The sequence below is a fragment of the Zophobas morio genome, unplaced genomic scaffold (genome assembly GCF_036711695.1).
Source record: "Zophobas morio isolate AGI-343-1 ecotype UQ-CSIRO unplaced genomic scaffold, CSIRO_AGI_Zmor_V1 ptg000007l, whole genome shotgun sequence".
Taxonomy (NCBI): Eukaryota; Metazoa; Arthropoda; class Insecta; order Coleoptera; family Tenebrionidae; genus Zophobas; species Zophobas morio.
The window spans coordinates 8571451-8587374 of NW_026972112.1; the positions used below are offsets into that span (position 1 = coordinate 8571451).

The 15924-nt window shown below is 29.0% G+C and overlaps 1 protein-coding gene across 1 annotated transcript in view; it reads right to left on the reverse strand.

The window, feature by feature from the left end:
• LOC135124423 (uncharacterized) overlaps nucleotides 1-15924 on the reverse strand; it is a 29180-nt gene that overhangs the window by 2253 nt on the left and 11003 nt on the right. Inside the window, exons 9-11 of the mRNA XM_064049475.1 lie at nucleotides 8383-8483; nucleotides 7973-8156; nucleotides 7294-7911 (exon numbers count right to left, since the gene is read on the reverse strand). Coding sequence (XP_063905545.1) covers nucleotides 7294-7911; nucleotides 7973-8156; nucleotides 8383-8483 — 903 coding nt within the window. The remainder of the gene's footprint in view (nucleotides 1-7293; nucleotides 7912-7972; nucleotides 8157-8382; nucleotides 8484-15924) is intronic.

The window sequence follows — 15924 nt, forward strand, 5'->3', positions numbered from 1 at the left end:
TCGAATTTTTCAAATTATTAAATTTTAGCCTTTGGTTTTATTAGTCGCTTCTAGATATTTCGGTTATTAAATTTTTCTTTCTTCTGTTTTTAGATTTGCAGTTTTTCGTTTTGGTGTTTTAATTTCTTTATTTTTTCGATTATTCGATTTTTCAATGTTTCGATTTTATAGTTTTTGTTTTTTCAATTTTTAATTTAAAATTTCTGGAGTTTTCAATTTTTCGATTCTTCAAATTTTTGATTTGCAGTGTTTGGTTTCGGTTTTTTATTTTCATTACTTTTACAATTTTTCGATTTTTCAACTTTCCGATTTTATAATTTCTTGTTTTTTTAATTCAAATTTTCGAGTTTTTTGTGACTTCAATTATTCAATTGGCAATTTTTCAAGTTTACATTTTTTTGTCTTTTCAATTCTATGATATGCATGTCTTCGAGTTTTATTTTCTGATTTTGTTCTTTTATCAAAGTGTCATTTTTGAATTTTTCAATTTTTCGATAAATTTTTGATTTGCAATTTTTCTAGCTTTTATGTTAAATATGTATCTAATAATAATTATAATTTTTAAATTTTTTCACTTTGTCAATTTTACGATTTTAGAATTTTTTCATTTTTTGATTATTATAATTTAATTTTTTCATTTATTCTATTGTACAATTTTTGGGTTTTCCATTTTTTTCGATTTTTAGTTGTTCAATGTTCCGAATTTTCATATCTTCAGTTATTGGATTTTTAATTTTTCGATTTATCCAAATTTCAATGTTTCTATTTTTCAATTTTTTTTAAGTTTAAATGTTTCAATTTCGAATTTTTGGATTTTGGACTGTTTCAGGTGTACGATTTTTTAGTTTTTTGATTCTCTAATTTTTAGATTTTTTAAAATTTAGATTATTCGATTTCTCGATTTCTAGTTCTTTATTTTTGTTTAGTTTTGCGACTTTTTAAATTTTAGATATTTCCATTTCTCGATTTTTCGATTTCTCAATTCTTCGTTTTTTCTATTTTTCAATTTTTCAAATTTTTAAATTTTAGATTTTTCACTTTTTACTTCCCGAGCGTAAGCAAAGGAAGTATTGTAATCGAGTCCGTCGGCCGACTCTCTACTTTTACGTTTTCTCGATCTTTCATGACCCCTAGAAGACGAAGAAATAGGTCTCCCATTTCCGTCTGTCTGTCCGTCTGTCCGTCCGTCTGTCCGTCTGTTGTCCCGGATTTTTATTAGACAGATAATCTCCGAAAGTACTCGACCGATTGTTGTGAAATTTTGTACTTATATTAAGAATATCATGTAGATGGTAAAACGCTAACCAAAATTTGTCTAATCATCCCCACCACTAATGCGATGACGTCACTTCAAAATTGTACATAGTAAATGGGTTTTCAATTGTATAAAATAACATAGTCCTACACATGTAGTTTACAACTCTGAATCGACTTTTCACCCGAAACGTCCAGATTTTTGGAAAAAAAATCAAAATTATAAAACAACATTTTGAAATTTATTTTTGATCTGCTAACCAGAATGCTTTGAAATGTTGCAGATGTTTTAAGGCTATAAAGAGCATCATAAATCTTTAGTCAAAAAATATTTGCTTATCCCCTCCAAAAACTTGATGACGTCAGCTCAAAAGTTTGTGGAATAAATCATATCTAAAATGTACAAAATATGATGAGTCTGTACTTGTCATTTATCACTCCATTCATATTTTTTGGTTTGCATATACAGAGTGACTCAAAAAAATTAATGAATGCGTAAATATATTTTATTGATTTAATCAGGAACTACAAAACGGAATGCTCTGACATCTTGCAGATGTTTTAAGGTTATAAAGAGCATAATAAATGTTTAGTCAAAATATATTTGCTTATCCCCTCCAAAAACTTGATGACGTCAGCTCGAAAATTTGCCGAATAAATCATATCTAAAATGTACAAAATATGATCAGTCTGTACTTGTGATCTATCACTCCATTCATATTTTTTGGATTTGCATATACAGGGTGATTCAAGAAAATAAATTAAAGCGTAAATTTATTTTACTGATTTACTCAGGAACTACAAAACCGAATGCTTCGAAATCTTGAAGATATTTTAAAATTATCATAAGCATAGTAAATTTTTGATCAAAATGTATTTGGTCGTCCCCCCTAAAAAATTTATGACGTCACCACAAAATTTTGCTGAATAAATCCTATCTAAAATGTACAAAATATGGTGAGTCTCTTCTTGTGATTTATCATTCCATTCAAATTTTTTCGATTTGCATATACAGGGTGACTCAAAAAAAATAATGAATGCGTAAATTTATTTTATTGATTTAATCAGGAACTACAAAACCGAATGCTTTGAAATCTTGCAGATGTTCTAAGGTTATAAAGAGCATAATAAATTTTTAGTCAAAATATATTTGGTTATCTTCTACAAAAAACTGATGACGTCAGCTCAAAAGTTTGCCGAATAAATCGTATCTAAAATGTACAAAATATGATGAGTCTGTACTTGTGATTTATCATTCCATTCATATTTTTGGATTTGCATATGCAGGGTGACTCAAAAAAATTAATGAAGGCGTGAATTTATTTTATCGATTTAATTAGGAATTACAAAACCGAATGATTTGAAATCTTGGGAATATTTTAAAGTTATTATAAGCATGGTAAACTTTTGTTCAAAATGTATTTGTTCATCCCTCCTAAAAAAATTGATGACGTCACCCTTAAATTTTGCTGAATAAATCCTATCTAAAATGCAAAAAATATGATGAGTTTGTACTTGTGATTTATCATTCCATTCATATTTTTTAGATTTTCTTAAGAGGTGGTTCAAAAAAATTAGTGAAGTCAATTTATTTTATTGATTAAATTAAAGGAAACACTTATTATTAGTATTACACCTCAACCAACCCAATTTGGTAGACACAAAATTTGTTAAAGGAAAAACTCGGTTGAAACATAAGGGTAGCACGCTTATTTACATCGACTTTAACATTACAGACCTGCATTTGTTTTGTGCGATCACTTGGTTCCGCGAATGTGAAATAGACATGTTTATAATCAACCAATTGTGAATTTCACCGTCAAGAATTAAAATAAAACCCAATGTTTTATATAATAAGCGGAAGTCGAAGCAATAAAACCGATGGTCGTTTTGTTTACAGTTTCTCTGTTTGACTCTCACGTATGCTGTTACGCTTGTCATCTTAAATTAAGAATGTTTATACATAAACGATTTTCAGTTGCCGTATACGTGAGTAAATTGTTTCGTTATTTTATTGATTATAAAAAATCAATATTCAAAACGACCCAATTCATTTTCCCGAAAATTTGGGAATACAATAATTTTATTCTTAGTATTACACTACATCTATCCCAACTGATATACGTGTCCTTGCAAAAATGTTGACGTCATCGCAATTTTTTTTAAATTCCCACTACAAAAATGTAATGAGAAAAAAACACAATAGCCATGCAGTCGTCAAGTTTCCGACAGCGAGGGAAGTACTGTCTAAACTCTTTAGACCAATTTTTTGATGTTTCAATTTCTCTTTGGATTTATTGACTTTCGGTTTTAAAATTTTTTACTTTTCAGTTTTTAGATTTGCAAATTTTCGCGTCCCTATTTTAATTTCTTTATTTTTTCTCTTGTTCGATTTTTCAGTTTAAAATTTCTAGGGTTTTCAATTTTTTGATTCTTTAATTTTTCATTTCTTCAAAGTTTTGGATTTGCAGTGTTTGGTTTCGGTTTTTTATTTTCTTTAATTTAAATTTTTTCAGTTTTTCGTTACTTCAATTTTTCGATTTGCAGTTTTTCAACATTTCCTTTGTTGTTTCTTCAATTTTACGAAATGCATCTCTTTGAGTTTTCATTTTAAAATTTTTCAATTTTCTATTTTCCAACTTTTGGATTTTTCAGTTTTTCGATTTTGCAATTTTTTGTTTCGGTTTTTTATTTTATGATTTTCTAATTGTTCTTTTATAAAATGTAATGTTTAAAATTATAGATTTTTCGACTTTTAAATTTTAAAATTTTTTCGTTTTTTCGATATTAGATTTTTAAATTTTTCGTTTCTTAAGTTTCTGATTTGCATGTTTTCTAGTTTTCTAAATATGTATCTAATAATAATTATAATTTTACATTTTTTTCACTTTTTCAATTTTACAATTTTAGAATTATTCCAATTTTTGATTATTGGAATTTAATTTTTTCATTTTTCGATTTTTCAATTTTTCGATCTTCGAATGTTACAGTTTTTCGACTTTACAATTTTATTCTACAATTTTTCGATTTTACAATTTTTGGGTTTTCCATTTTTTTCGATTTTTAAGTTTCTCGATTTTTAATTGTTCAATGTTCCAAATTTAAGTATCGATTTTCCACTTTTTCGATTTTTCAATATTTCGATTTATCCACATTTCGATGTTTCGATTTTTCAGTTTTTCGATTTATCGTTTTTTTAAGTTGAAATGTTTCAATCTCGAATTTTTGGATTTAGGACTATTTCAGTTTTTGATTTTCCAATTTTTAGATTTTTTAGAATTCAGATTATTCGATTTCTCGATTTTTCAGTTCTTCGTTTTTACCATTTTTCAATTTTTTGATGTCTGGATTTCTCAATCTTTGGTTTTATTAGTCGCTTCTAGATGTTTCGGTTATTAAATTGTTAATTCTTCTGTTTTTAGATTTGCAATTTTTCGTTTCGGCATTTTTATTTCCTTATTTTTTCGATTATTCGATTTTTCAATGTTTGGATTCGATAATTTTTTGTTTTTTCAATTTCTCAATTAAAAATTTCTCGAGTTTTCAATTTTTCGATTCTTTAAATTTTCATTTCTTCAAATTTTCGATTTGCAGTGTTTGGTTTCGGTTTTTTATTTTCATTACTTTTACAGTTTTTCGTTTTTTCAACTTTGCCAATTTTATAATTTCTTGTTTTCTTTTAATTTAAATTTTTTCAGTTTTTCGTTACTTCAATTTTTCGATTTGCAATTTTTCAATTTTCCATTTTCTTTTTCGTTTCTTAAATTTTACGATATGCATCTCTTCGAGTTTTATTTTCTGATTTTATTCTTTTATCAATGTGTAATTTTTGAATTTTTGAATTTTTCGATTTTTCAACTTTTAGATTTTTCTATATAATAATAATTATAATTTTTAAATTTTTTTGATTTTTCTATCTAATAATAATTATAATTTTATTTTTTTTTCACTTTTTCAATTTTAGAATTTTTCCATTTTTTGATTATTATAATTTAACTTTTTCATTTATTCGACTTTACAATTTTTGGGTTTTCCATTTTTTCAACTTTTAGTTCAATGTTCCGAATTTTCGTATGTTCAGTCATTGGATTGGCAATTTTTCGATTTATCCAAATTTCGATGTTTCTGTTTTTCAGTTTTTCGATTTATTGTTTTTTAAGTTTAAATGTTTCAATCTCGAATTTTTGGATTTTAGACTATTTGAGGTTCTCAATTTTTCAGTTTTTGATTCTCCAATTTTTAGATTTCTTAAAATTTAGATTTTTCGATTTCTATTTTGTTTTTTAGTTTTGCGAGTTTTCAATTTTTCGTTTTTTCTATTTTTCAATTTTTCAAATTCTTAAATTTTTCATTTGTTTGATTTCGGTTTCTAAATGTTTCAGTTTTTTATTTTCCAACTTTTGGATGTTTCGGTTTTTTCAATTTTCTAATCAAAATGTAATTTTTCAATTTTTGGATTTTTCAACTTTTAGATTTTTGAATTTTTTCGTTTTCTCGTTTTTTCAATGTTAGATTTTTCTATTTTTCGTTTCTTAAATTTTTGATTTGCAATTTTTCTACTTTTTATGTTAAATATGAATCTAATAATAATCATAATTTAAAACATTTTTCACTTTTTCAATTTTACGATTTTAGAATTTTTCAATTTTTCGATCTTTCAGTGTCACAGTTTTTTGTTACAATTTTAACGATTCTACAATTTTCCGATATTACAATTTTTGGGTTTTCCATTTTTTTCGATTTTTAGTTGTCCAATGTTCCGAATTTTCGTATCTTCAGTTATTGGATTTGCAATTTTTCGATTTTGAAATTTTTCATTTGTTCAGTTTTTCAATTTTTTCTTTTTTTCGAGTTTTTAGTTTTTCGATTTTTAATTTTTCTATTCTTCAACTTTTCAAATAAAAAAAATGGAAAAATTGCAAAATTGATAAATCAAAAATGGAAAAACGAAAAAGTATAAAGGCTTCGAAAAATCTAAACTCGAAAAACGAAATATTGTAACGTTGAAATATTAAAAATTAAAGAAATCAGCACATCGAATAACTGAGAAATCCAAAAATTGCAAAATTTAAAAATTGGAAAATCGAGAAATTGAAAATTGAAAATTTAGAGAATTAAATAAACGAAAAATTGTGATAGAAAATCGAGAAAATGTAAATTAAGAAATTGATCGAAGGTTATTGTAACAGAACTTCCCTCGCTCCTGAAGTACAGTAGAATAAACTCAGCTTATTCACACACCCCAAATGCGGAGTATCTTATTTGGTAAAAATAAAAACAAATTTACTATTGTAAATTTTTGAGATGACGTCAGTCATTAAATTGTTGGTGGGGATGATTAGCCAATTTTTGTTTGGCCTTTTACCACATAATTAAATTTAAAAAATTCAGACTTTGAGGGTGGATGAAAATTTTAAGTTATTCGAAAATATAACATTTGTTATTATTATTTTTATAAAAGTATAACCATTCTAAGAATTAAGAAAACTTAGCCAAGCATAATTTAAAAAATAGCTTAAAAAAGTTTATGTACTTTTTATGAAAATAAACACTCTTAAAAACGAACCATTAATTACACGATAAAAATCAGTTCATTCATCATTCGAAATTAGTAAATTTCAAAGCTGCTTGTTACAACTTTATAAAAAACTGTAAAAAGTCAAAAATTTACTTTTATTTTATTATTCAAACAAACACATTTACAAGTGTGTTTATTTTTTCTGAAAAATATGACTTTCTTATTCAAAAAAGTTTTCCACAAACAAAGAATATTTAAAATGACTGTAAATTTTCGTAGCGCTAAACGCACGAAACAAAGTAGATAAAATCAGTTTCTGATTTACCAGTTTATGAAGTTACACACGTTTATTAAGCAAGGGAATAAATATAAAAACTTACTTTGCTCTATCTGCTATGATTTCGTCAGCTAAATATTACTGTAAGCGCACTTTTTTAAAAATCTGAGATTATTAACCCACTGTTACTCCCGAAATCTTCCGTTATGTAAACCCCTCATATTAATACAAAGTGCCTTCTTACCTTGTTCGTCCAGGAATGCCTCAGCCTTGACCTCATCTCCATAGAATTGCGTGCCGTCATTCCTTATACTAACCCTAAAGGTGTACTTTTGATTCGGAATCAAATTGTTAACATCCATGCAATATTTTTTCGGCCACAATTTACACCTCGTAATATCAAAATTGGCAGTTTTACATTTTTTGAAAGTAATATCGTTACACCTAGTCACTTGACCAGCCACTGGGATACCTTTAGAATTTCTAGGTAACTCATAGCGAAACGAAACCGAGTTCTTATCGACGGAATAGAGTTCAAAATTTTGAACAGCAGATGCTCTTCCAGGTTGAGTCGTGAAACTGCTGGTGATAGCATCCGTTTTTTCGTCAATATTTTTTATGCTTCTGCCAGTTTTAATCTGGAGGGTGTATAGAGTATATGGTTCTAAATCCCTGATTGGGATGGTGTTTTCGCGCTGGAAAAACTGTTGAGTAGCGTTTGTTTTGAAGTTGGTTACGTTGATAGCGTATTCAATAGGTCCGTATATGGAGGAGCAAGGGATTTTATCCCAGGAGACAAACGCTCGATTCTCCTTCACCTGAATATTGAGTCTAGAGGGGAATTCTTCTAGCATTGGTTTATCTATAAAGAGATTCAACTTTTAGTTTAAAACTATCAAAATAAAAAAAATAACAAGACATACCTGATGCCTTGGTTGCAACAGTAATTTGTTTCTCATTTTCATGTAGCATACTTGAAAATGTCATACTGTACTCGGTATAAGGTATCAAATTAGGTATTGTTAGTTCGTTATGTTTGGTCATTAAAAATCCGTTTGATTTTATTCGTTTTAGGTTTGGATCATCCTCGGGACAAAGGTCGTTAGCCTAAAAAAATATCAATACCACGCTAGACTGTATAAACTTGCTTTATCAAAAATAGTATTTATGCACTTTGTATTATTAGTCACACCTGTTTATGATCTAACTGTTCTTATGTAAATTTACACAATTGATCGTATGTACATGTTTACGATGTTTAATCAGCGAAGTGATCGTTAGAGTCACGGGTTGTTACAAATTATGTAGTTATTAATTACAACTAATAGCTCACCTTATAAGTAATAAAGTAGTTTATTTGATTGTTGTCGTCCTCTTGGGTCCAATTCAGCATGATTGCTGTGGAATTCGACCAATCTTGAATTGATGGAAAATCTGAAAATAAGTCTGACATGATTTTCCATTTTTTCCGTTTTCCTCGCAGTTGAATGTAATGCAATTGCACGTATAGAATACGTATTTATTTATTTTGTAGGTCAGTGACATAAAGGATTTTATAGTTCGATTTTAAACGCAAAACATGTGTTTCCTTTTTGTTGAGTGGTGTATATTTTCTTTCTTCTTATTACCGTTTAAATCGAAGCTGACGGTTAGTTACAAAAATTGTATTTCTTTGCCCGGGGTATTACAGGGCCCAAATTTTGTCCTTTGTTATTTTTTCAGTACGTCAATGATATGATTAAATTTGTATGCTGTTGTGTCAAGGTGTTGTACTAACAGAATAAATTTAAATATAACCAAGTGCCCTCCAGTCGTAAAATTAATATTGTTTAATATCCCTGTGGCATCAAGAATGGAGTATTCAAAATAAATTACAATAAATTATAGTATTAAATAAAGATTTGGACGTGACTGTTGATTATAAATTTCAATGAGCGTGCTAAATGTTTTTGGAGTACGCTACAAATCCGTTGGATTTATATATAGGAAACGGAAAACTTATTCTAACTTTAGTGCTCTAAATATTTTGCATTTTTCAATAATAAATCGCATTAGAACATGCGGCATACATCTGGAATCGTATTCAGAGTACTGGGTCTTTTTTAAACACCGAGGGAATAAATTCGTTATTTTATGACGACTAACAATGGGCATTTTTTTAATAAGGTGTAACAATTTAAATATCTATCTATTTTTAATAGTTCATGCTGCATAACTAGTACATATATTATCTATATATTATTTTGTTTTTTGTTTATTTATCTGCCTTCTAGTAACAAATAAATAAATAAATAAATGAGTAAATAAAATAAAATTCGGAACTGACAAATTTTACTTTTCCAGGATAAGTCTAGTGAGGATTTGTTGTATCTTTTTTTTTTATTAAAATAAGTAGTACATGGAAAGTTATATTGTTTTTTTTAACACAAAGCGAAGTTGTAGGCTTGTTTTTGTGTACATGTTACTTTATTAAATATTAAAAATATTCATCTCAACGAGGATATGGATATAATTTGGGGTCATGATCACTTACGCACCGCGATTAGTTTACTCCATTTGCTAGACCTAATCCCCAAAAAGGTCATACGACGTAATGAATTTTAATAGAGTAAAATTGAGATAAAATCTTGATATTAGGTGCTTTATTAACAAAATCTCCGAAAAATGTTCGGCGTTATGCAATTACATGCAAATCTTTATGACCGCTGCGCATAAGTGCCCTTTATCTCTCAGGCATTGATTCTCAGGTAACTGTGCGGTGGGATTAGGACCACCTGCAAATTTTTCTGACCGGAGCGCGCAACTGACCTAAGCCGTTAAAGGGACTCGCTAGACGATGTATAACATTTTTTTGCTTTTTTGTATGAAAAAATGATATTAATATGGATGTATCATACATCAAACTGCAGCTTTTTTCATATTATAGAGCGCAGAGACCAGTTCAATCACCTAAAAAAATATGGCTGAGAAATATCATAAAAAAAGCACCATTGTATGTTTTCTTTTCAAGTTTTTTCTGTCATAACCATCATAGAATCGCTTGAAAATTCGCACATGGATAAAACATCACTTTTTACAGGGCGCAGGGTCATTAAATGTTTGTTAGTGGTACAATTTGTTTAACTAATAATGTGTTTATTAAAATCAAAATATACCACAAATTAATGCAAAATACCTACGTCGAATAATTTTAACAGGAATATCAGAGGAAAATTAATGATCTATTGGTTAGCAGAGTTTTTAACAAAAACTAACAATTATTGAAAAAAATGGGTATCAATTCGACAGAATTTGAGTAGTTAGTTCAGTACTTTGCCGATAGGAGCGCCAATAAAATTTACGGAAGCGACTTTCCAGGTAAAACCCTTATCGCCTGCTCTACCATAAGCTGATTGTTAAGAGTTCTCGGCTGATTTTTCTAATTTATGGCAAGGAACTCAGTTTTATAACAAGCCGCCAGGACCGGCCGTAGTAATCTATTGCTAAGGAAATTAACTTTTACGCAAGGAGGTACTATCATAAAACCGAATTAAAACTGGGGAATTATAATATTTTTACTCCACTCAGGATCCTGAATTCAATACACATGATTACTAAAAATTCATTGTAATATTATTGTTAATATATATTTTGCTTTGTTAATTAATAAAACTAATAAATATATTTATAATAATAATAAAAAATATATAAAATACAGCTTTTGTTTAACACGTATAAGTAGCTAAGTGTATCTACTACTTATCCCAGAAAGGAGGTGTTTTAAAAAAGCCCTACACCCAGTAACTTCTCCCTTCATTGTTTACTCGAAAAAAGTGCTCGTATATGTTTTCATTTGCCGAGAGATCATTTTCAAAGTATATTTATAATAAAAATATGCAAGTCTTGATGATGAAAAATGCAGTCCTAATAAATTATTAAAGTACAGAAAAAAATAGAAACAAATTTTATTTATTTTAAAAAAATCTCTCGCAAAGGCAGGTTCCTCTTTCTTCTTGAATCAATTATTTCGGGCAATAATGCGCCAAAGTAAAATCTGCCAAGTTTTTACATATATTTCTTCGTCTTTATAATTTTTTTCTATATTTATTTATTCCTTTGGGTGTCCGTGTCCATACAACAAAATAAACTTGTGAAATACCCGTAACAAGCATTTGTCCCTGGACTTGAAAGTAGTAATCATGTTTTTTTTTTAGTTTCAATTCTCTGTCAATGTACAAAATTTGATTTTTTTTTCTAATCGCTTCTTCGGGAGACAAATCTTGGGATTTTGAAGGGCATTTAATTTCGACTAATGCACTTCTATCCTCTAGAACCCTGTCTGGACTAGCAGCCAAGTAAGGAAATTGTTTTGAAATAAACAAGCCACACCGTTCAGTTTTTATATTTTTATTTATTTCAAAACACTTGACAGCTTTTTCCTCACTTTGCTGTCCATAGTATGTATGACTATTACCTCTAAATGTACTATACAACAGAGACTCCATAGTTTTAGCTATTGCTGTAGTCGGTCTATAAAAGTTTGTAAATACGTCCAAAATTTGAAGCCGTAACCCTAATTTCTCTTTCTTTTGCCCAAATGTGCCTGTTGCCTAGTGTCTATTTCAATTTGGTCTAAATTCAAAGATAATTTTCTCAGAAAAACCTCTTAGGCTGTAACAAATGTTTCTACATCCATGACAGGATTTTCTAAAAAATATTTAAACCATAATCGTAGTCGGGACCAGCATATGTAAATTTTTTTACGACATATTTTTTTTACGAATACTTTGTCTAAGACGAGCTTGTTTTATAGACGAACAATATTTTTTTGTTATTAAACCAGGACCGTTTTAATCACAATATATTTACTTATCCCCTCTAAAAAATTGATGACGTCACCTCAAAATTTTGCTGAATAAATCCTATCTAAATTGTATAAAATATGATGAATCTCTTCTTGTGATTCATGTTTTTTGGATTTGCATATACAGGATGACCCCAAAAATTCATGAATGCGTAAATTTATTTTATTGATTTAATCAAGAACTACCGAACCCAATGCTTTGAAATCTTGCAAATGTTTTAATAAAGAGCATAATAAATTTTTAGTCAAAATATATTTGCTTATCTCCTCCAAAAGATTGATGATGTCAGCTCAAAAGTTTGCCGTATAATCCTATTTAAAATTTACAAAATATGATGAGTCTCTTCTTGTAATTTATCATTCCATTCATATTTTTTGGATTCGGATATACAGGGTGACTCAAAAAATTTAATGAATATGCAAATTTATTTTATTGATTTAATCAGGAACTACAAAACCGAATGCTTTGAAATCTAATGTGAAAAAAAACATAATAGGCATGCAGTCGTCACGTTTCTGATAGCGAGGGAAGGACTGTCTAAACTCTTTAGACCAATTTTTTTGACTTTTCCATTTCTCAATTGTTCAATGTTTCAGTTTGGGATTTTTTCACTGTTTCGATTCTTTAATTTTTCAAATTTTTGATATTGTGTTTTCTCGGTTTTTAAATTTTTCGATATTTTAATTTTTCAGTTTTTAAAGTTTTAGGTTTTTAGATTTCTCACTATCTCGACTTTTCGATTTTTCAGTTCCATGATTTTTCAATTTGTCGAATTTTTAAATTTTAGATTTTTTGTTCTGGATCATTCAATTTTCTGAGTTTTCAGGTTTAGATTTTTTTTGTTGTTCAATTCTTGGATTTTTAAAATTTTTGTTTTTTAAATTTTCCTATTTATCAACTTACTGGGATTTCAATGTATTTTTTGATTGTTCAATTTCTCGATTTTTTGAATTTTTAGTTTTTGATACGATTTTTTTTTCAAAAATTTTCAGTTTTTCAGTTTATTAACTTTACGATATTTCAGTTTTACGATTTTTAATTTTTTTTATTTTTCAGTTTTCAATTTTTGACGTTTCTAAATTTTTCGATTTTTCAATTTTTCGATTAACTGATTTATTTCTCTATTTCTTGATTTTTCAATGTTTCAGTTTTGGATTTTTTCACTTTTCCGATTCTTCAGTTTTCTTTCCATATTTCAGTTTTTCAAGATTTCAGTTTTGAATTTTTTCACTTTGTCGATTTTTCAATTTTCCTTCCATTTTTCAGTTTTTCAGTATTTCGGTTCTTAGATTTTGCAATGTTTCGGTTCTTCAATTTTTCCATTTTTTGATGTTTCGATTTCTCGGTTTTTCAATTTTTCGATAGGTATTTTAATTTTTCAATTTTTAAGTTCTAGATTTTCCGTTAATTTTTTTGTTTTCCTTGATGTTTTGATTTCTCGATTATTCGATTTTTCAAGTTTTCGGTTTAGATTTTTTGGTTTTCCAATTCTTCGATTTTTAAATTGTTTAATTTTTAGATTGTTCAATTTCTCGATTTATAGATTTTTCAATTTTTCGGTTTACCGATTTTTTTTCATTTAAAATGTTTAAATTTTTCAATTATTAAATTTTCGATTTTTCAATTTTGGTGTAATTTGAAAACGGTATTAATAATACATTTAGGCGAATAAACTAATAGACGGGCTTGATAAGCCTTGTTTGCTCTACAGTGTCTAAATTGTGTTTGAATAATATAATAATTATCTCGAATATTAAAATTAATATGTGAAAAGAATACGAGAAATTATTATTCTGTGCTGAAGGTATGTTGTGGGCCGCCTGTCATAAATTATCATTATTCTGCATTATCGGCTTACGATGCTTTTATGACCCACGTCCAGTAGTCGTCTATCCCAGCGCGTCAGGTAGATTTAAAGAAGAATTGCTGGTTGCGTTTAAGGCAACAAATGGCGCCCAATTCAAACTTGTCTCTTGTCTAGCGTTCCCCCTTAAGTATAATTCTTTAAATACTCGTTTGATGTTTTTTCGACGTTTTTGACGTATCAAAAATTGCCAAAGTTTTCAAAATCGTAGGTTTAAAATGTGCGCAGTTAATTTTAGATCCCCTGGTATTTTATTTTCGGATAAATTTAAAGCAATCTGGTGTTTTTTGCTGGATAAACTTGAAAAAATCTTTTGAGCTTTTAGTATTTAATTTTTTTCGAATTTAAAAAAGTCGTGAGTGGACATTTTTTTTGTAAATTATTTAAAACAATTTTGGGGACTTTGATGTTCTATTTATGAAAAATTCTGACCCAAGTTATTTAATTTTAGGACCCCGTTTTTTTTCTGAAAAATTTAAAACAATTTTGATGTTGTAAGTATTCCTGTTTGGAAAGAATTTGAAAGTACTTTGGAGCCTCTAGTGACTTTTCTTATAAAAATTTAATAATTGCTTAAAGAATACGTCATTTGCCAAAATCAGTCTTATCTTAGCAGGTACTAGCCCCACCTACCCACCCTCTCTTTTCTTAGAAGGTATGTTATTTGCCAAAATCACTCTCATCTTAGCAGGTGCTAGCCCCGCCCACCCACCCTCTCTCACCTGACCCCACCTGACCTGACCGCAACGTTTAGTATTATAGGAATACCCTTGTGAGTTTCGTATGTTGGATATGACTTATAACTATAATAGACAGTTTCATCTAAATTTTAAACATTCAATGACATTGTAAAGTCGTATTGATAATCGTTAATCAAATAAATTCAAAGGATCATAAGATCGTTTGATATGTATTCAACTTAAAGTTTATTTATTAATGTGTACATAATCCCATAAACACTAAGGTAGAATGAAGTCGACAAGCAACAAAATTTATTGGTTTGAACACAGAAAATTTTGAAGTAGAAACGAGAACTTTTTGAAAATATTTTACACTATCTACTAGACTGAGTTTTTTAACCAAAATTGGTCTAAATAAGTCATTTAGACAGGAGTTGATCAATGAAAAAAAAGCTCCGGCCCAGCATTGATCCGCATTCAAATGGTAAACCCCATTTTCTTATTCTAGAGATCACGAAGGACCTTAATACAATACTTCCCTAGCTTGCGCTTGGAGAGCAAAAAATTCGTGAATACCACATTTTTGAACACCTATACAAAATTAAAAAAACCAGTGGAGCACTTTCGTGATTTCTCGACGTTTCATGACCCTTAGAATACGAAAAAGTAGGTCGCCCGTTTCCAGCTATCTGTCGCCTGTCTTTCGGGGGTGTTGAATTTTATTAGGCAGATAATCTCCGAAACTAACAGATCGATTACTGTCAAATTTTATATGTGCCTTGGGGATGCCGTCTAGCTGGTAAAACTAAAATTTGTCTAATCATCCCCACCTTCAATATGATGATATCACCTCCAAATTGTAGTTGGTTAATTTTTTTAAATTTTATAAATTAAGTTACTCCTCCATTTGAGGTTCTAAGTATTCCTGTTTGGAAAGAATTTGAAAATGCTTTGGAGCCTCTAGTGTCTTTTCTTATAATAATTTAGTTAAGTTTCTTAAAGAATACATTATTTGCCAAAATCAGTCTTATCTTAGCAGGTACAAGCCCCGCCCGCCCACCCTCTCTTTTCTTAGAGGATATGTTATTTGCCAAAATCACTCTTATGCAGGTGCTAGCTCCGCCCACCCACCCTCTCTTACCTGACCCGACCTTACCTGACCGCAACGTTTAGTGTTGTAGGAATGCCCTTGTGAGTTTCGTATATTGGATGTAACTTATATTTAATAGGTAGTTTCATCTAAATTCACAAGTCATTTTTATTTTTATTTTCGTTTCACGACCCCTAGAATACGAAAAAGTAGGTCGGCCGTTTGCGGCTATCTGTCGCCTGTCTTTCGGCCTTCGGCGGTGTTGATTTTTATTAGGCAGATAAATTTCCGAAACCAACAGATCGATTACTGTCAAATTTTATATGTAACCTGGGGATGCCGTCTAGCTGGTAAAACTAAAATTTGCCTAATCATCTCTACCATCAATACGATGGCA